The sequence below is a fragment of the Gavia stellata genome, chromosome 2 (genome assembly GCF_030936135.1).
Source record: "Gavia stellata isolate bGavSte3 chromosome 2, bGavSte3.hap2, whole genome shotgun sequence".
Taxonomy (NCBI): domain Eukaryota; kingdom Metazoa; phylum Chordata; class Aves; order Gaviiformes; family Gaviidae; genus Gavia; species Gavia stellata.
The window spans coordinates 86,329,054-86,351,560 of record NC_082595.1 but is presented as its reverse complement, the minus strand read 5'-3'; the positions used below and the strand labels follow the sequence as shown (position 1 = coordinate 86,351,560).

Genomic DNA, 22,507 nt, shown 5'->3' with positions numbered 1-22,507 from the left:
TTCTTGTTATAAAAAAAGGTCCGTTTCCTTTTGATTGGAATAAAACAGCTCAGGAAGGTGGATTTGAGCACAGCTATTACAGTGATGAAGTGCCTGAAGTAACATTTAGCTCTGTGGTTAGCTCCAAAGCGTGCTTCTGCTGGGAATCCCTCCAGCCTTTAATGGACAACTGTGTAAGGTGGAAGAGCACAACTCTGCACCTAGAGTACTAGGTCCAGTTCTGGCCCCTGCAATTCAAAAAAGATGCGGACACATTGGAGAGGGTCCAAAGGAGGACCATGAATATGATAAAGGGCTGCCCTTATGAGGAAAGACTGAAGGATTTAGGTCTTTTCTCCCTGGAGAAGAGAAGGCTCAGGGGGGAACTCATGGCAGTATTCCAGTACTTAAAGGGTGGCTACAAAGAGGACGGACGCTCTCTCTCTTCACAGGGAGCCACATGGAGAAGACGAGGGATGATGGGTACAACTTGCACTTGGAGGAGTTTCATCTTGTTATGTGAAAGAATTTTTTTACCGTGAGAACAATCAATCACTGGAACAACCTCCCCAAGGATGTGGTGGAGTCCCCATCACTGGAGGTTTTCAAGATGTGTTTGGACAGGGTGATAGATAATCTCATCTAGGCTCCCTTTCTCAGGAAAGGTTGGACCCTTCCAACCTGGGCTGTTCTATGATTCTATGATTCATATGGAGGTGCAATCAATGTAAATATCTGTCAGGGCAGAGAGTATTAGATTTTGGGGAAACTGGTCATCATTTTGAAGCAAAAAGGAATGACCTGTGCAAGTGAAGAGGCAGGGGATGAGAGGGTGTATCTCCCCCAGCTGGGGACTGCCTCTCAGTCCCTATTGACTTTCAAACTGCTTTTTGTTTAGAATAGAATCACAGAATCATAGTATCGTTTAGGTTGGAAAAGACCTTTAAGATGATTAAGTCCAACCATTAACCTAACACTGCCAAGTCCACCACTACACCATGTCCCTAAGTGCCACATCTACACATATTTTAAATACCTCCAAGGATGGTAACTCAACCACTTCCCTGGGCAGCCTCTTCCAATGCTTGATAATCCTTTCAGTGAAGAAGTTTTTCTTTATTTCCAATCTAAACGTTCCCTGGTGCAACTTGAGGCCATTTCCTCTTGTCCTATCACTAGTCACTTGGGAGAAGAGACCAGCACCCACCTCTCTGCAACCCCCTTTCAGGTAACTGTAGAGAGCGATAAGGTCTCCCCTCAGCCTCCTTTTCTCCAGGCTATACAACCCCAGTTCCCTCAGCCACTCCTTATTAGACTTGTACTCCTTCTGTCAGCAAGGGCTAAGCACACGATTCATGTACATTCTGGTGAAAATCTCCCTGTCAGTTAAGTATTTAGCAGCACAACCTTGAAAATGGATTGGAGGGAATTGGCTTTTTGCAAGAGGTATGAGAAATGTTTAAAAATTACCATTTCTGTACCTGATCAGACATTACTTACATGAGTAAAGGTGCCAGCTTGCGGAGGACAAGTTTTCTTTAACATCCAACTTTGGGCTCAAGTCAATTTATTTTTTTTTCTGGACCTAAATGGAGTTTTCTCAAAATCTCTAAATGTCATGTTGGAAGTGTCAGCCTTTCATAATCACATGCAGGTCTGCAGGCTCATAGGTAAGCAGCATATTTAAAGGGAATATTTATTATTTTTTAAATGAAATCAGTGGTGTTTACCTGATCATCCAATCTCCTATTCATTGGCGTTTGTATTTGATTAATAGTGCATAATGGGAATTGACAGTCTCTGAATGCGGCAGCCTTTCAAGGTTGCCATGGAAAAGCACTTTTCTCCCGGTCATCATCCGAGCTGCTTTTATTTCTAGAAGAGAGTTTCCTTCTCTCTTTTGAACTTTGGTATTTAAATGCTGTACTTGTGTAGGTGTATTGTGGTTGATCAACCTTCCATCACCTGTGATCCAGAACAATTTCTTTAGTGTAGAAAAATAAATCAGAGGCACACAGGCCAGTTCGTTAGTGCTGTGCTACAAATTAGACTGCCTCATTGGGAAAATATTAATGCTTAATATTGTTGTGTCTCCTGTATATTCTTTTATGGCATTGCTTGGGCTTATGGAGCTATTTTAATCATATCATATGAGATGAGATAATCACATAATCACATCGGATGAGATTTCTATCACTTTAGACTTGGTTTGATAATGCCTGCAGAAAATGCCTCTAGAGTTCTTGCTCAGCTCATCTTTAAAGAAAGGCATTTCTCCTGAAACACTTTAGAAGGATCATAATGCGGTAATCAATTGTTTTCTCTGAAGCCATCAAATTAGCAACACAACATGAAGATATCTTAGGCTCAACAGGAGACACAGCAGCATGCACTTAATGCGGAGATGTCTTAAGTCTGGCACTGCCTGGAAAGAACTCTGCTACCCATACCTGCAGAGACAGCTCTTCCAAAGGAAAAAAAGGAATTGATTACCATTTCACTCCTTTTGGTTTGGGTAGTTAGGCAATTTTGAGAGCCTTGCTGTCTTATTTCCACTAGGAGAAGCTGTTGATGGTAGGACTCTGGTGTTTCTTTGGTGTACTTCTGTTTATTTAGAAAACATGCACACAAAAAGTTGTTTTCTTGAACGCGGTAATATCAAACCCCAGCAGGCACTTTTCACACTTAGAAATCAAAATGTGCTTCCCAGTGAATGCTGTGCCCAAAAGTGTCCAGGTTTCCTCTTGGAACATACTTTCAGCCACTTCTGTTGCTTTCTGCCTTCTCGTTTATAAAAGCTGTCTCTACTGGGATAGCTTAAACCAGTCTTAAGCACCAAGAAGTGCTTTAAAATGCTTTGTCTTCATTCTTAGAAGTCTCTACATAATATAAAACTTGAGTTCAGTCTTATGCCTGGCTTTCTAGGTTAATTACATATAGTCTTCTGCATAGTGGATTTCAGGCAGGCATTTTTAATCCATAAAACAATATCAAATATAATAGAAATTTTGGTGCTAGCTAACAACTAGTTTCTGAGATGTCTTTATCTTAGCCTTCTGTATCTTCAGATTAATATGTGAACATACATCTTAGGAGAACTACCAAAGGAAACACAACAGCCCAAATACACTCCTAGTATCTGCTTCTAATGTCAGTTGGTTTGTGAAGAAGATTCTATGACATGCCCCATGTTGATATGGGCCAAGACTGCCATACCTTGGGGTCTGCTTCTGATGCTAGGATCCTGATCCATGACTGGATTTGGACTGGATACAGCTCCTTTTCTAGTGGAACTTGAAACCATAGAAAATGGGAATATTAAAAATTGATCTCTATTAATGATTTGGCAAATGGGAACTGCAACCTGCAGACATGTCTTTGCTTTTAATATAGTAATAAAAACAAAGACAAAGTTACAAAGAACAGAAGCCACTCAGAGGTAACGGTCGTTATTAACAGCGAAAGCAGAAATACACTATTGAGTGAAAAATATCAATCAAGATTTGGTGGGCATGTAACCTATACGAGAAACAAAACCAATACTTATATGCTTTTTATTGAAGACAGTGAGAAAATAAAGTCTGAATGAAAATAATTCATAATTAATGGAAATGATGCCAAGACACCCAGAGATATAGAGAAATTTGTATCTTAGACCTCACTGAACATATACATTTCTAGAGAATTTCCTGCTGCTTTTTTAGGTTGTAAATAACTCTTTCAAGGTATCAAGGAAAAGTAAACAATGAGCTGATGAACCTTTGGAAACTCTATGTTTTAAAGGACAAATTGGCACAATTAGAATTCACTTAACTTTTATTGCAGGTATTGGTATAATGTGTACTCTGAAATATATGGCCTTAATTAACTCCACTTCCAGTTATGTTAGAAAAATGTATAAAATATAATTAGTTCTGGTGAAATCCAAGTATGTACTTAAAGCTTCAATTAAAGAAGCTAGTATTTACCTATATCACAGAGATGTTATGAACGTCAAGGCATTAGTGGGTTTTTTCTTTTTGGCAAAGCGTTCTGAATCTTGATGAAGAGGTCATGTATGATAAACTGTAAATTATAGTACTAGCTTTCTCTTTTTCTTCATTAAAGAGTGTCTATCATTTTAGTAGTTATATGATAGGCAGAATGTGATCTTAATACAAATTTTAATATAATATGTGACAGTTACACATGTACACTCTTGAAAATTCAGTCAAAGTTTGTGGTTTGGATTTAAAGTAGCTAAGGTCAAAGATCTCTGTTGCATGAGAAGCTTACTCAGAAAACAAGGTTTATTTTGTTTTGCAGCTAATCTGGGAAGAAAATATGGGGGGAGAAGGTCAGCTCTGAAAATTAAATCCATTTCATTTCACACTCTCACCTGGAAAGGAGTTAGAGTTCTTCGGCTGTTATCAGTCAATGAGCAATGAGCCCCTATCTGCGGCAGGAAAGCATTGTCTCTTCTAAGCAATGACTCGATTTGTGTGAGTCCATAAATCGCTCACAGTCAATATGCTGAGAGAAATTTCAAACACTTGTGTTGCTGGAAATTCTGAAATTTTCTTTCCAATACAGATGAAAATTTGACAACATTTAAATACTCCAGAAATCAATATGCATCATTTGGCTTATATGAACTAACTCAAAGCTGATAGTTCTAATCCATGTGATTAGAAGATGTTTGTCTCCTCTGCTTTCTCACTATATGGGTGTGTAGGCTGTGGTTCTCATGCCTCAAGTCTTCATTACGGACCTGGTACCCTTGCTGGCCACCAGCTCCTGTAATCACCTATATTGAAACTGTGAGCAACTGCAGAGCTTGATTAGCCCACAGCAGAAAATAGAAGCTCTTATCATGATTGCCACAAAGTGCACTGATAATGAAATATATTTTAGTATTATATGGAACTGATCCAAAACGAAACATCTAGGTCAGAAAACACAATATTCCAGTTACGGATGGGATTTCTTACGATTAAACAATTCATTTTAATTTTCTAAATGACTAGTGAGCATTTGCAAGAAACATCAAAATGTTTTGCAGAAAGCTTCATTTTTCTGTTGTTAGTATTTTTCATTGAAAAATCATTTCAGCAGAAAATCCCCAGCCAATTCCATCATAGACTAGCCCTGCATGAGAAGTTTAATTTGTCTGGGGAAAAGGCAGCCCAAGGAAAATTGATGTATTGCTGGGCTTGTGTGCATCTCCCTCCCTCCATCTCCACTTAGAGATAAGGAATCCCTGCTGCAAAGCCCTGTAACTCCTCCAGCCTCTGGTATTCAGGTACAAATCTTTCAGTCTTCCCCTACTCTGTGTCCTGTAAGAACTTGTCAGGGGACCATGTCTGCATGCGAGTTGTCCCTCTTGTGCAGGTACTTACCAGTATCTGGAGAGAGTTTTGAAATCTTCAAGTTAAAAATGCACAGGTACAGTGGTGTACAATAATGATTTGCAAGTCAGTCAGGATGTTCTATTGCATCCGTGGCTGAAGGCACATTATAAATCTTCACTGTGATCACCATTTCTACTTTACATTTCCTTTTACAGAGAGGTGAGAGGTGCAAAAGGGTTTGGTGCTTAACTGACTGAATCTTTGAAATGGATTTTATACTGTCACTTCAGAGAAACTATAGACATCGTAATTATAAATCGTCCCTTTAGATCATCTATTTTCTCTCCCCTTAGTTGAAGGTAGTCCTTGCTCTGCTGCTGTGGGAGTTTTACCATTTATTGATACCCTAGATTCCATGTTTTTGTACTTAGAAAAGATTAAATACAAAATGGTTTTATAAAAAAAGTTTGCTTGTTATGCATGTGTAAACAAACATGTTTAGTCTTTGAGAAATTACCAATTTTTTCCTATTGTGAATGAATGATTCTATGTTTCGTAAAAGCCTTAAAGTTGAAACCTTATTTCTTATGTACATTATGTCTCACTAGTTCCAAAGAATTTTAAACCTGTGTCTCAATTAGCGAAGGTTGCAGACCCTCTAGAGAGTGACTTAGACTTATGAAAAAGGTCTTATACTGAGAACACCTCAGAAGGCTTTATATTAGTTCAGAGGCAGCTGTGATTCATAGCACAATAAAGGTAAACTGACCTTTTAAACGCAAATATGTCTTGCTGATTACCCTACAGACCTAAATGAACAAAGGTCCAACTAAGATGTTATATAACTAGCTCTTTTCTAAGCCTTGACTGAGTCTGTAAGAGGTTATTTTGGCCAGGTGTATAATTTCCCTTTGAACTTACATACTGCAAATACTTATATATTATCAGGATATTCTGCTCTAGTCAGTACAATTTTTGCAGCCACAAATGCAGATTTGTCTAGTTTGCTCTTTCACTATTCTTAGAAATAATAAAGAAAATGTCACGTTACCAGAAAACTGAGTGACACCTGGAAAAGTTAAGAATTATTAATTAACCTTGTAAGAGTATTGCAGAATTTTGTAACTGGCAAAGGAAATAAGAATAGAAATGATAGAAGAATTATTGTCATCTTCCACCACCAATAGATGCAATCCTTTTACATTTGTAGAAGAAAACAGGGCTTCTTGGCAGTTGCTTTGACCTGGAGATGAAAGAGTGCCAGTGACAGAGCTTGATGAGGCCTTGCTAAGACAACACACCTGTAAAAAGCACATAGTCCAAGTTGCATTCACACTTCAGATCTTGTGGATGTGGGCACATTTCTATACGACTCTGAGGGATGATAGTCACACAATGTCTATTAAGAAAGGGTTAATCCCACCTCATTCTGCCTGCTTTGCATTCTGGTACTTTTAAGTTGCCTGTCTGGTACTCTGATGATTGTAGCTCATCTTTGCAGAGAGATGATGTCATGGATTAACCCCAGCCGGCAACTAAGCACCACCCAGCCACTCACTCCACGCTCGCCCGCTGGGGTGGGGGAGAGAATAGGAAGGGCAAAAGTGAGAAAACTTGTGAGTTGAGATAAAGACAGTTTAATAGGTAAAGCAAAAGCCACGCACACAAGCAAAGCAAAACAAAGAATTCATTCACTGCTTCCCATTGTCAGGCAGGTGTTCAGCCATCTCCAGGAAAGCAGGGCTCCATCACGCGTAATGGTTACTTGGGAAGACAAAATGCCGTAACCCTGAACATCCCCCATGTCCTTCTTCCCCCAGCTTTATATGCTGAGCATGACATCATATGGTATGGAATATCCCTTCGGTCACTTGGGGTCAGCTGTCCCAGCCTTGTCCCCTCCCAACCTCTTGTGCACCCCCAGCCTACTCACTGGTGGGGTGGGATGAGAAGCAGAAAAGGCCTTGACTCTGTATAAGCACTGCTCAGCAATAACAGAAACATCCCTGCTTTATCAACACTGATTCCAGCACAAATCCAAAACATATCCCCATACTAGCTTCTATGAAGAAAATGAACTCTGTCCCAGCCAAAACCAGTACAGATGGCCATACCTGTCAGGATCTTTCCCCTGTGCTTAGGGCCATAAGTTGTACTATGATTCAGGTACAAGGCTGATTTTAATCAGGTGGACTATCTGTCCTGTTAAGTGTCCTCCAAACACCCTGGGCTGACCATCATGCAGAGAAGACAACATGGAGATGCCAATGCCCTCCTTTAGTACTTGCGCAGATAGTGAGAGACCCGATTACAGTGCTCATCTCACCCTGCAGAGTTTCAAACTTGTCTCTCTTCTAAAAGAGTCTAGTCCTTACCCATGGAACTGCAGAAAGCAAGTGCACTGGGACAGCAATTTCCATCTTGCTTGTGGGACTGGTGTGGTGTGCACTCAAAAACACAAAAATCATATTTGTAAGGAAAAATCAGGGTGGAAAGAATAAGACTCTGTAGCCTCTTGGTTAAAGTCTGGGAGGACAGGTGCAGGACCTTCTCCACAGGAAGGCTGACACATTTCAAATTACATTGCCACTTGATGGAAATAAGCCAGAGAACAGGCCTCCAGCTCTTTAGGATGAAGTCACCCTGGCCAAGGCACTCAGCTCCTTTGCAGCTGGCAGAGGCAGAGCTATACAATTTCAGGGAAAAACCCAATGTTCTCCTTTCAGGGACCTGCAAGACTAAGCAGTATTTCAGCAGAAAAGATGCAGCGCTTGGCTTATGTGCTCCATATTCACTAAAGTACTACTTAAAGTTCTTTATAAATGTAGCCATATGTGACTTCCTTAAGACTACCCTATGTCATGGCAAAATCAGGTCTCCAGACACCTGACTACTGGAATGTATAGACTTCTGTGATAACTTCAGGGGTTTTATGTCAGAGAAGCCTTGTGAAAACATAGACAACTCTATATTGTTCCATTTTTCTCCAAGTCTTAAGCCTATATTATTTTTTTCCCCCATTATTAATTAGTGAAGTCCTTGTTTGCCTCTCACTTGTCTTCTTTGAATCAAGCCTCTCCAAAATAATCAATGTTAAGAGTGTCTGTTCAGAAAATACAGATAATTTTCCCTCTCTGTGGAGACTGTTATACATGTTAGCTCTTTAGTTTGAAATGAGAATGCTATCAAAATAAAGGAAGCAAATGTATTTCTTGGACAAAAAATGATCATTACTTCTGTCATGTCTAAGGAGGGACCTCATACTCAAGGATCAAGGCAAGGCAGAATCATGACTCTGAGATGAGTCTTGCTGAATACCAGCAAAGAAGGCCAGGATGAGATAACATAATAAAAGCGCATTTTTCATTGATTGGCTCTCTGTGCAATTTGAGAAAAAGAGCTCTTGCATTCTTGCATCACTACCTGACTAGGGAGCTTTTCTTTCTTGCAAGCAGTGGACAATTCTCAGAGACCTTAGCCGCACATCAGAAAGTAAAGAGAAAATGATCAATACTTTCCCTCTTCTCTTTGTGATTGACCCTTCTTAATTTGCCTGGAATACAGAGATGCCATATTCGGGTGAGGCAATAGGTAACTCAACTCTAGGGTTTATTTCAATAAAATAAGCTTGCCAAGATACCGCAGGTGTTGGTAGAACTTTGTACCTGTATATCACCAAAGATTGTCCACCCTCAGTAGCTGCAGGATGCTGGGTTTGGAAATGGGACTTCTGTCTCCCACGTAGGCTGTTGACACCTCCTGTGTCTGTTGTGAAGAGCTGTGCTGTAGCAGTGGCATGATGTAAGGTCTGGGGGCTGCCTCGGCGGCTGTGCTGGCTGAAATCAGGAGCCAGGTGTGTGGCAGAGGGAGGGATGCTGCCGCTGAGAGGATCTAGGCCCCTTACCCCTTACCCTTGCTTTGCCTAAAATTATTCCCTTGTCTAAATTTACCGAATAAATAGATAAACTTATTGCCTAAAGCTATTCACTTGCCTTTTCATTTTTTTGGGAAAAAAAAAAATGTTAAATGGTCCAAAGATTCTGTAACTGCTGCTGGTGTTAGAGTTGATTCCTGCTTCCCTGAAAATTAATCAGGGCAAATTTACAAAGGGAGAGTGCAATACATAGCAGATCCATTATGTAATTACAGAAAGTTAGAGTATATTCCACTTCAGTATCCTTCTTTCTTTATAGGGCCAGTTTAGCAGATCAGTTTTGCTTCTCAAAAAGCAGTTTCAAAATTAATTTTCTTAGGGCAAGAGCAATATTTTTTTAAGCAACACATTGTTTGTTAATTTACTGTTTGATCTAAATACCAAAACAAAGTAATGCCTTTGATACATTGAAAATAGCAGTTTTCTTCCAACCTTGTTTTTTGTACAGTCCTAAAATACCCAAACCCAATACTTTCATCAGCCTTTGCTCTAAAGAGGATGTCTCTTTGTCACTGTATAGGAAAACCTCACAAGTTTATGATCTTAACATTGCCTTTATAAGCTCCAACTTATCTATTTACCTCTATTCTAATTAAAATCTCATTGAAATTGGTATGGTTCTTCACCTGAGTCACATCCATCAAACTTCATTACTCAGATGCAAATCATATGATACTCAAAATACTGGAAAATTACTGAGATCTAAAACTCCTTTCTGCACATACTAATTATTCTTATACAGCATTTCTTAATTAAATGTTTGTATGATTTATGCCTATGAAATTTAAGAATAAGGAGAGCTCTTTTGAAAGAGATTTAAGATGACATATTCAAAGTGACAGAAATACAGCTGCAATTTTAAATAACTTTATGTGCATTATCTCATAATAAATGTATTATAAGGCAGGTGCCCTTGCTGTGATTTTTACTTGAGATGCCTCTTTCAAATTGGAAAGTCATTTATCCCTTCCCTACCCTTTTAATTGTGGGAATATGATATAACAGAAAAAAAGCCCTACCTTGAAATAAATTTTCATACAGACAAGGAGTAGTAAAAGAGCCTGTTCAACAGGGAGCTTGTTGAACACAAATGGGATCTCATTGCCTTGCTATCCTTTGCATGACTGAGGGTATTGGCTTTCTTTATTAAACTGTAGTGATATTTTATACAGAAATTGAACTGGTAACAGATTTCTTTTTCCTGTTTTGAACCTCCTGCTCTCTCCAACCTGTGACATCTTGGCTTGGCAGCCCAGTCATCCCATAGTGCCTATTGCAGAAAATGAAACGCTCAGCTCTAAGGAGGTAATCCATTGACATTTAATGGGTTTAAGTATTTGCATGTTAGCTTTCTCTTTTATTTATGTAGCTTGTGTAGAGTTGATGAGCAAAAATGTGCTGACCTCCCAAATCTGCTTTTGTCCAGTGCATGGACTAGATAAGTATTAATTATTCTTAATGATTAACGAAGAAAAAACCCAGTCGTTTTGCAGACTGTGGTGTTTATGTGAATTTGGAGTAACACTAATATTTATACTTCGGGTTCCTGATATGTGCTGTTGGGATGTTAGCAAGTGGGATTTGTTAAATTATGCAGTTAGCCTAATTTAAATCATAGAATCACAGAATCACTAAGGTTGGAAAAGACCTGTAAGATCATCAAGTCCAACCATCAACCCAACACCACCATGCCCACTAAACCATGTCCCTCAATGCCACATCCACACGTTCCTTGAACACCTCTAGTGATGTGACTCTGTTCCTTAATTTGAATACACTGGTGTAGCTTCTGTTTCAAATGCTAGGTACAATAGCTACCAGAAGCATTTAGGATAATTAGTTATAGAGAATTTTGTAAAGGACTGTCAAGAAAACATAAGACAACACATAGTGCAAGTTTGCCAGTATCAAAATTCAGTGCCACTTTTATTTGACTTTGAAGGATACAAATCTTCTTGAAGTCTGAATTCAGTGGCCAGGTCCCTACTACATTTACGTATCTAAACTCTAGGACCATAATGGTTACCACCCTAGATAATACATTCAGTAAGAGCTGAAGCGATCTGCTACACATCATCAATTTTCTCTTGAGACAAAGCATATAAAAATTAAAAAGGTTCTACTGGCACAGGCAAGTCTTTTTTCCAACAAGGTCATGAATAGGAAGCTGAATTATAGCGTCAATGTTGAAATAAACATATGTAATTTAATTAATGATCATATTCTTTACTGTAGGCATTGGAATATAATAGAACGTCTTTATTTAAAGGACTTTTTCAATACTATTTTAGAAATTCACATAAGAAGGCATAACTTACTACCAATAATAGCAGTATGAGTACATTTATGACACAAGAATGGAATTTTTACTAATGAGACCTCTTTTGGTTACCAGGCACATGCTCATAATAATTTCACAGGTTTTTTGATGAGTTTAACAATATAGTTAGGAAGGACAGTTACATTTTTGCAACACAGTTTATTTTTAATTTATTACTTTAAAATTAGATTCTAGTCTTGCTAAAAGAAGCAAAATGAGCATTTAAATAAATGAAATGGATTTTTGCCAATAATTGCTACCAAATGAGTAACTTTCTTGTTGTTCTGAAAAATATTGAGGGAGTTTTGAGGTCAAGCCCTTCACATGTTGGAAGCAGAGGGTTTGCCTGAATTCTGAGTTTGTTGACAGAGCCTGTCAATATATCCTCACAGTTTATCTCAGTTTCCACTGAAAAAAAAGGTTAAAAAAGTAAAAGAAAAAAAAGGTAGACATGTCACTTGTTGGATGGATCAACGCACTGCTGTTCTGCACCAGGAGTATGTAAGACATGAATGTAGCCTCTTATTCTCATGTGCATCCCTGGCCTCTCTGTGCAGGGAGTCAGGGACTTAGAGCTACTTCATATCTCTTTTTGTTTGAATCCTCATCATGGCCTTCTAGCCTCCTGCCTTTTCCTTGCTTTTGACCTTTCTGCTTGTTTCTACACCATCAATGCCCCTTCTGCTGCCTCCCAGGAGCCACTTCTTGGTTCTCGGTTCGCTGTGGATCTGTCCAAAGGAAGCCCCAACATGCCTTCACAAAATGAAGTTAGACAACAAATACCTTGCTGGGCTTCTTAGATAGGTTGTTTTTTTCCATCTCATCTCTAAAATTTCTGAAATATTATTGAAGTAAAGGTATTTCATTAGAGGGTGGTGAGAGGGACTGAGTAGTTCTGAGGATAAATTTGTTGTTGAGATGAAACAGATTTGCACTACATCAGGCACTCTAAAATGTGTATATATATACATATATGTGTATTTGTATAACTGTGTGTATATATAGGTATGCTTGTGTGTATATATATATGCAGGCTCTGATGATGCAGCTGATTTTCCTATATTTGAAAATAAGACAGGGGAAAGCAAACAGCTAGATCCCCATCTCTCATCCTTCTTTACAATTTACACATTGAGGGAGAGCTTTGCAGATATAATGGAAAGAGAGATCTTTTCAAACAGAGCTTTTTTAAGAAACAAGGCACATAATTTAACTGATACATTATTAAGATCAGTTCAGAAAGTGGAGCATCTTGTACTGACATAGTAAAGTCAGACTACCGTGACTGAGATATTCTTGAAAACATGAGGTTGTAGCAGCCAAATTGCTGACAATGACATCAAAAGTGCAAAATTCCTTTGGTTAGAGGTCAACTTGGTCTGTTCCAAGGCAGATAAAATACATAGCACCCTCTTCTAAAAGTTTCCTTGTATTTCAAACAAACACTTCAAACAGAATTTCTATCAACCAATTTATTAAAAAGCTTAAATGTACTCCAATAGTTGGAACATTCGTACCATGACCTGCAGAATAAAGATCTCTGATGAAATTGTAGTTGCATTTATAAAGACCAAAGACAATATAATGGAAAGAAGAGGATTTATCTGGGCTGTCATCAGTACTCTTCGTATTTCCCTTAATTAACATGTTATTGGGTGACAGTCATTCACCATTTACAATAATGTTAACTGAAGGCAAATAGTTAGCTTTAAAGTTAAAAAAAAGTGTCAGATACCATTTGCCACAGCTGAGGAAGCTGAGTATTTGTGCTGGTTCCCTGGGGGCCTGTCACTAATGTGTTCTTTGTAACTGACTATGACTATACAGGTGGACTCCAGTCCACCTGTAGAGACAACAGGAAGAATTGTGTCAGGCTCACCACAAGATGGTCAGGAAATAATGTCAAGAGATGACACATTTTCTGTTTTCTCTATTACAAATCAAAGTCTTCTCCAATGAACTTTCCAAAGTATTTGTACAGGGCATGTTAGCTAATGTTTTCCCCAGTTTTTAACCTCATTTTTAGCAGGAGGAGGTGACCAGCAGACACCATGCTGGTCATGTTGAGACAGCACTGTCTGTCCACGTTTAGGGAGTGGTAGAGAAAACACAAATACATCTAGAGACAACCCCCTTTGCTCATTCTCAGTCAAGAAGGACTGAACAAAGGCATCCATTTCCCTTGAGATCTACTGTTGGAGACAGAAGTATATAGCACTGATTCCCAGAAGAAGATCAACATTTATGCTATCTTGGAGACAGACAGGAGAGCAACATAGAGCCAGGAGCAGCTCAAAACATTTGGGGCATTCTTCTTAGGTGCCCTGAGGGTGGTGGCTTCTTTGAGATATGTTGTCATTGAGCTGTCTCTGAAGAACCACCAATTTTCACCGTTTTCTCTTTTTTGTGGTTGGTTCTTCAAAATTGTGTGTTATGCTGCTTTCCCTTTTCAGTGCAGTGAAAAAAATAAGGTAAGCCTTAGTTGATGATTTTTAAAATAACAACATCTTCCAGGTGCCTGTATTGTTCCTTCTCATTTAGGAACATATCTTAACTCCAGGAACTGTTAATATTGAATTTACACTTTATGAGTTTACATAATCCACAAGTCTCCACCTAATTTAAAATGTCCTTTTTATCAGCAAAGTCCTGATTGGATGCTGAACTGATTAGGAAAATTCTGTCAAGTTATAAGCCCAACATTACTCTTACTGCTGTAATAAGAACCTCAGATCTCTGTCCTATAGTCTCTGCCCTCACCAAAATGCTCTTCTTTATCTAAAATTACATATAGGCTCATACTTAACTTCTTCTCCCACAATGTTCCTCCCTCAGAGCTACAAACACAGTGAGAGAAAGTCAGTGTGATTTATGCAATTCCAAAAAAGAACGAGTGGGCAGATGCTCTGTGAAATGTAAGCACCTCCTTGACCTTTAGGAAGGAGTGAGAGAGGTGAAGAAGGGAAGGTGCTGCTAGTTTCTACTTAGTAGTTCATATTGTTTTCCTCAAAACAAAGTCTTCACAGGGAAAAAAAAAAGGAGTTACCTTTGTATTCAGAAGAACAGCATTCTATTCTTCATGCAGCTTTATCTTCATTCTGTAACAGCATGAAGAAAACCAGATCTGTCACTTCCCTGTGAAAGGAAAGCAAATAAAAGACATTCTCCTCCTTGTGAAATCCTTCTCTACCACCAGTGCATTTTAGTTGGAGAAGAGCTGAAGGATACTGCTGTAAAACCTAACCAAGAGATATACCAGTAATTTCCCATACTTACTGTCTTCCTTTAAAGTAAACCTAGTGCCTGCCCAGGTTATGGTGTGTGAATGATGTTATAATAATTCTCAGAATTTTATTGAGTCAGAATATTTAGAGAGAACATGGGGTGTATATCTCTGTAGAGTCAGAAAAAGACACTGCATGCAGGTGCTAAAAGTATGTACTCATTACCCTTATTCATATATAACTTGCAAAATCCCAAGTCTATTATACAATTACTTTAGGTTCATATAATCTTTTGCTGCAGCTGTTACTCTGTCTTATCTGTTGTTATTCCTGAAAGATCTGTGATAATTATTTCAGATAATAATAGTGTCTGTAAGATCAACATTCATAAAAAGACCCCATGAGAAAAAGCTGATTCCATTGAATTGTGTGGTGACAGGATTTCACCGACTGTCTTTTATGCAAATTTGTGAGTTTTAGTACAAGAAGCTCAATTTTTTTACTAAGGAAAACAATTAATCTACCCTGCTCTGCTTTAAACAATTTTAATAGCTAAAGTCCTTGAAATTTTAAATTCTATGAAAATGTCAATAAGGTCCAAAGTTCTGTCATACATTGCTCTTAACTTTTATTTACTTAAGGAGTGTTCCTGGTCAGAGGTCAACATTAGTATTAATCATTGATAGATTCTACATATAAGAAGAAAATGCACCCATTTTATTAAAGAGTCCTTGTACTAAAGAATTTATGTAAGAGGTTTTAAGTCAGATCAAAGCTCCAATCCAAATGGCAGTATCAGAGCAGAGTCATGTTCTTGCTGTTAAAAATATTGGCTTTATACCTTGGATTTACAAAGAATATCCGAGAGCTTACAAAATCCCCCCCCAAAGTTGCTTGACATCACGATCACTACAAAGCCAGGGTGGATGAGCATGGGCTGTGCCTGTAGTGGAGTCCTGCCCTTCCCTGTCTCTGGTGGGAAGGTAGGAGGGCAGGATACAGGCTGCCTTCTCCAGGTCACACTGACAGCCTCGGGGAGGCTGCTGATGGTGGTTAGGTATTCTGTAATGATCCAGCTCTCTGGTACTGTTCAATACCTTTTCAACCTGTAAAGAAGATCCCTGTCAAAGCAAGAGCAGGGGTATGGTAGATAACTGATGATACTAGAGGGAACTGTATCGGCAGCAGCTCTTACTCAAATGCTAACTAACTCCTTTGTTCAAGCACCTTTGTGTTCCATTTGGTGCTGGGACAGGTCTCTCCCTGCATGCAGACATCTTGGGGCAAAAGACTGTGTCGGGCCTTGTGCTTTCCCTGGAGTGACAAACATGGGCTCTCCACCCATCACATTGTGGCCACACTATTCGCTTTTTACTTTCAGTCTTGCATAAAGTTACAGCCCCCTTCTCCAGACAGTGGCGAGCTGGTATACACTAGTATGGCAGAGCATCACTGCCAGCTCTGCCGCTAGTCAGACTTTAGAGCACGCGTGTGTTACGCTGTGACCAACTCAGCATCTCTTCAGTTTCCATACCCAGGCTGCAGGGTCGGAGTGGTCTTTGCAGCACTGCTGATTTGCAGAGTGTATGAATTAATTAATGAACTAGGGGGCATTAGGCAAGTCATAAAGAATGCTGCACAGACTGGGACTAAGCATGGAGATTAAGGCAGCAAATAATAAGGCAAAGAGCAACAGCAATACATATAAAAAAAGCTCTCGGATGATGCAAATTAGGAAAGATTTTGACATCACTTACCTCCAAAACAAGAACTGTTCTGACTTGACCTGTGATCTTCCAAAATACTTTGGAACAAAGTGAACAATACCTCTCTGAAGTGATAGTCTCACCACCTTTAGTTTATTTTGTCCAAGCCAAGGACTGCAGCCCTAGGCTCTCTCCATATCATCATAACAGTTCATTTAACTGAAAATTTAATAACCCTGCAAATGAGCATTAAATGTAGGAATAAATACTGCTTTTATTAGAGGAATAATAATTTCAGGTGTTAGCTGTGACAAATTCTTTAACCTCATAAATGGATGGGCCACTAAAAGGGAACAGTAAACTGCAGTCTTCCAATACTTATAAATAGAAAGGTAGGTCCAAAAAATGCACATTTGTAAATTCTCAAATAAAACCTTTAAATATCAGCAGACACACTTTCTATTTAAGTTATAGTTTAACAATGCTTTAAACTTTATAATTTTTAATACTTTATACATACAACAGGAAATTTATACTAGCAACAGGTACTTGGGCAACACTTTTGGCCAGCTTCAATGATATATCCTTGTTTTAAGTAAAATTTTTCAGTTATAGCCTACTGATATGAAATAGCATATTAGATCACCATGCCTTAACAAGGAAAAAGCATTTTATGCATTTATAGGCTTTTATTTCTAATGTGATTGCTATAAAAAGAATTACTATTTAAATTACTATTTGGCTTTAAGAAACAGCTGTTTTATTTGGTCCCCTTTTAATAATGGAAGGAGTACTGTATAATAGTTTTAGAGGAAAAGAGCACAGAACACAGTTGTAGTTTGAAGAAGTTTTTTATTATTCAAATACCTCCGTAATGCATGAGTAATTAGAATTACATAGAAAAATTAATTATAGTGTTTGACTGCTGTTATGATGAAAATATTTTTCCTTATGGCTAGTTAAAATTTCCCCACTTGTGGCCTCCTGTCTTTTCACCATGCAAATCTGAGTTCCCTATAAACCCTGCTTAAGCAGCTGGAGGGAGAAAATGGATACCTCTTAGACTACTCTTCAGGTTAAACAAGCCCTGTAGTCTCCCCTCATATGTCATATGCCTTTTTCAGAAATAAAGGAACAAGCGGAACCATCCTGATGGTTCTCCGTTGGGTTTCTTCTGGTTGCTTGACAACTATTTTCTATTGGGAGGGCCCCAAAATGGAAACTGTGTTCCAGATGCAGCTTCACTAGTGCTCAGCAGAGGGGAATAATAACAACCTGCTGTCTGTGCTCTGATTAATGCAACCGTATATGAAGTTATTCTTCAGCTCAAGGGTGGACTGACCCACGTTCAGCTTGGTGTCAACCAGACCTCAGGTCCTTCTCTGCAGAACTGTTACCCAGCCAGTCAGTCACTGGCCTGTACCGTTGCATGGGGTTGTTCACTTCCTCCACCCGCCTTGTTCCTTGCCAGATGCAGGATTTTGTATTTGCCTTTGTCCACAAAGTTCCTGCTAGCCCATTCCTCTGGTCTGGCAGAGTCCTCCAGAATGGGAGCTGTACCCTCAGCATATCAGTCTCTCCCTCCCCTCCAAGTTAGTAACATCTGCAGACTTCCTGGACATGTAGGCTCTCCTACCACCCAGGTCCCCGATGGAGATGCCAAATAGTATTCACCTTAGCATCCTCTGAAATGCTACCTGGAACAGAGACTTTGAACTGTTGACTACTACCATTTCAGACCAGTGGTCCAGTCAGTTATTCATCCACTCTGTAATCCACACCCTTCCTCAGTTTGGGCACTAGGTTACTGTAGGAGACTGTGTCGAATAGAGGAAAACAACATCCCTATCATGTGAATGCAAGGTTGACCACATGCTCTGTCCTCCCACGATGTGGTCCAAAAAAGAAGTGAGTCTGAAATGCCCTCTAACACGCATTTAGCCAAGGTGATGCTTACTCTGTTGAAATTTGCTATGTGCAGTATACTTTCTCAAACCCATCAATGCATGAAAAATCATCCCAAGATCAGTAAGCATAGTTATAAATTATCAGTGCAGGAAACCAATGTTTTTAAAAGACAAAGTGCTGTATGAAGTTGTCCATCAGTTTGTACAACTGTCCCTCCTTAACATAGTGCAGTTTTTATTCTCCTTTCCACTTTGTTTTCACCTTTTATTTGTCTTTTTTCTACAGGTTGCCAATGAAAGAGGTTCTGTTTAGCTATGATGGTGAGTGTTACTATTTTTCTGACTTGATTACAGTCACACTTTGAATATGTAACTACTTCTTTAACAAATTTCTATGGTTCTGTTTAAAAAGATGATAGGATGCTTTAGCTATACAATTTAGTGTTTGGATAATAAGCTGGCTATGTTTGGTGAATGATTTTCTATTAATATTTACTAATACAGAATAATTCCACTTCCTAGCATCACAGAATAAAGTCACAACTGAATTAATTTTAAGTGGGATGCAATCAAACAGTTGGAAGAAATTGAGGTATGGTCTGGAATTAGATTGTGAAGTAACGCCATTGACATAAGATGAATATTATTTTGTGTTTGAGTGCATAACCACACAGAACCATTAAAATGAATGGTTTGCTAGAGTTAAACAGTATTATTGCAAATAAATAATCCGCTATGTTTAAGAGCAGATATAATGTAGTACTTAACAAGGGAGGTCAGCAAGTTAGTGATACAGAAAAGGCTGAAATATTCAACGCCTTTTTTTTTGTTTCGGTCTTCACAAAAGATGTTAGTTATTACCAAAATTTTATTTCAGTTATTATTAAGAATTTGGAAGTAGGATCATGCAGAGAATAGGAAAAGAATACCTGGAGGAATACTGAGGTAAATTGGAGTATTCAGGATGGCACAGCCTAATGAAACTTACCCTTAAAATACTTAACCAAAGCAATTTCTCAAACACTAGTGATTAGCAGGATGAGTAAGTTCCCAGAAAACTGGAGAAAGGCAAACACAATGTCATATCTAACAAAGGAGGAAGGGAAAATCTAAAGAATTACAGAAAAGTCAGCCCTAATAGCATTTCCAAGACACTGGAATAAAGTCTTAAACAACCCGTTTGTAGGCATCTAGAGAATAGTAAGGAGATAAGAGGACTTGCACAGGGACACATTATAAACAAATCCTATCAAGTTCATCTCATTTCCTCTTTGACAGCAAAACAGATACAGGGGGTGTATTTGATACAGCATATCTTTGACATGGTCCCATATGACATTCACAAGCAAGCAAAGGAGATATGGATTAAATTAAATTCACGTAAGTTAGATGTGCAACTGATTGGAAAGCTGGACTCTCAGAGCAATCATTTGCTGCCAAAGTGGGAGAACATCTCACACAGGCTTCCACAATGCTGTCTTCTAGCTGTAGCACTATAAAACACTGCCATTAATTACTTGCTCAATCACATGGACAGTAAGCTTACCAAATTTACAGATAATGCCCATTTGGTAGGACTTGCAAGCAGCTTGGAAGGCAGGATTAGAATTCAAAAAATGTCACTTACGTTAGAGGAATGACTTGAAATCAATGAGATGACATTCATTGAAGACAAATACAAGGAAATATGAAAAGCACAGACAGAAAAGGAATGACAATAATACTGCAGGAGAGAACCTGAGGATTACAGGGGGCCACAAACTGATTCTGAGTTGAAGAGGTGATGCTCTTAAGAAAAATGCCACTCAAGGGAGATGTTGAAGAGAGTGCTTATAATATGATGGAGGTAATTACTCATCTCTGTTCAGTGTTAGTGAAGAATCAGTTGCATGGGATGTGGAAAACAAATGGGATCTTTAGAAAAGATGTAATGGTTTCAGTGTCTTCATGCAGAAGAAAAGAAATAAGGAGAGAGCAGAGGCACAGCAGTTTATATCTCTTCATAATGGGCTGTTATAAAGGCATATTAGACTTCTCCATCCTTCCCAAGAGTAGGAGAAAAAGAAATGGGCTTAAATTTCAGGAAGAGAGATTTAGTTTAGAATTTGGACCTTTACAGCTATGTGGAAATTGAAGTACTCAGTTTACCTCTGGCTGCTGCAAAGACAGGCAAGCATCTCACAAGGTGGGTTTTGTCTGCCACCTGTCATCTTCTTGACAACAACAGCACAAATGAGATGGCTGAATATTTCTTGAAGCCTTTTCTTCTGTGAAACTATGAGTTACACTTGTTAGTCAGATCACCAGGTTGTATAAATTAGGAAAACTGAGTGACCTGAGTGCATGTTACACAGTTTACTAATCTGTATTTTTGACTACTTGTGTTCATGCAAAAACTCTTCTTTTGCAGCCCCGATTAGGATCAAGAGCTAAAACCATAGAATATTTTGAGGCCTGTTTCTATACTAAGAAGAAATCCACAGCACAAATGTTATTTAAAGCACTGTTTAAAAAAACAAAAATTGCTTCCAGTATGGTAATTGCAAAGCGGTAATAACAATCAAATATTCTTTCAAGAGATAATCATATGTACTAGCATAATTAACCCCAGAGTTACACATATGAATGTGCCATATTGAAATATTATTTCTTGAAGTGCTTGTTGGTTTAAGAGATGCCTAAAATAACACAGCATATTTTCTTTAGAAATAATATAAATGTTGAAATTAAATAAAGCCATATTTTTGTTGCAAAGTGTTTGCTGTGGTTCTTATTTTTACTCCTGTAAATCTTGCTCCATGTATGTATTTCAATTAGCTGAGAACGAATGCCAGCATCATTGGGAAAGAAATGCTCCCACACTCTTAACCTTGGTCACATTTTGCCACCACACAAGCACTTAAGTTTTGTGAAATACTCTGGGAATTAGTCACATTTGTGTCAGCACCCACAGCAATCAGCATGCACAGTGGTTCTTCCCTGCCATGGAATATTCATAGGCCTTTTGGCCAGGCAGTGTCCATGCCAGCTGCACTCCTGGTGCATGTGGAAGAATCACTGCTTTCCTCTCCAGTTAATGCTGCTGGTTTTTTGATCCTGTGCTGCTCCCACAGCCTGAATGTTGCCGGAGCCGGGATCTTAAGCAATTTGCTTTCACAATGCACTATAAAAGTCTATGGAAGCTGATTGTCTATGCTTGCATGAGTCAACCACCTTCTACCTGACCCCTTGATCCTTTGAACCACAAATCACCCCACAGGTATGTATATGTCCAGGAGCTTTGCATTGCAGCCCTGTTCTGGTGTGCAGGAGCATTTTACCTCCTGACACATTGTTATGTGTTGTGGTTGAGATTGATATTTTAATGAGACATGCTGCTGCTTTCATTAAAATTAATGCGATGAACTAATTTATAAAATATTATCACCAGTTAAAACATTAAAATTAAAATCAGTTTAAATGGAATAGTCCTTAGGCTACTCAGCCTCTTGCACTATTGGACCTGATGTAATTTCAATCCAGCCTGCATTTAAACTGTTGAACTGTGGAACTGTGAAAACAGAAGAGAAGTACAGCAATCAGTGAGCCTTTCTATATAGGTAAAATATACATTTTTCCCTTGATACAGGAGCACACATGTCCTTCAGAATGTCATGAACAGGTTGATAGACATACAAGGTTTGGTTTTGTATTAGTTTCTTTTCTCAATGCAAAAATAATAGAGGTTAAATGTGTACATCTTGTGGACAGCACACCGATAACCAGATGGCGAAAAAAAAAAATTGAGAAAAGCATTTCAGTGAGTTCAAGAGAGGGTTCCTGGGGACAGAAATCAACACATATAGGTAAATATAACAAAAAAGTATTCAAAACTTAAAAAAACAGATATAAATTCATACATATAAGCACATCTATAGCTATAAATATAAGTATTGTACAAGATGTAATAGGTATACCCACCAAGGACCTAATAGTATTTCTTGTTTTTAGTCAAGCATTGAAGGAGGCAAAATTCATATTTAGAACCAGTATGATCTGTGTGATTCTCAAAAGTCTGCCCATTTTTTCAAAGCACTTGCTTTGTTCTGAATTTGTTCCAACCCTAAA

At 38.6% G+C, this 22,507-nt stretch overlaps 1 protein-coding gene across 7 annotated transcripts in view; it reads left to right on the top strand.

Annotated features, from left to right (window-relative positions):
* Positions 1 to 21,156, top strand: part of MLIP (muscular LMNA interacting protein) — a 117,836-nt gene extending 96,680 nt beyond the window's left edge. For 6 of the 7 annotated variants that reach the window (XM_059832432.1, XM_059832423.1, XM_059832417.1 and 3 more), the window contains 3 exons: positions 10,495 to 10,548; positions 18,687 to 18,721; positions 20,811 to 21,156. In XM_059832432.1, the coding sequence (XP_059688415.1) occupies positions 10,495 to 10,548; positions 18,687 to 18,713 (81 nt within the window). In that variant the 3' untranslated portion in view covers positions 18,714 to 18,721; positions 20,811 to 21,156. The remainder of the gene's footprint in view (positions 1 to 10,494; positions 10,549 to 18,686; positions 18,722 to 20,810) is intronic. The other variant, XM_059832404.1, reaches the window with a different exon arrangement.
* Positions 21,157 to 22,507: the final 1,351 nt, after the last annotated feature.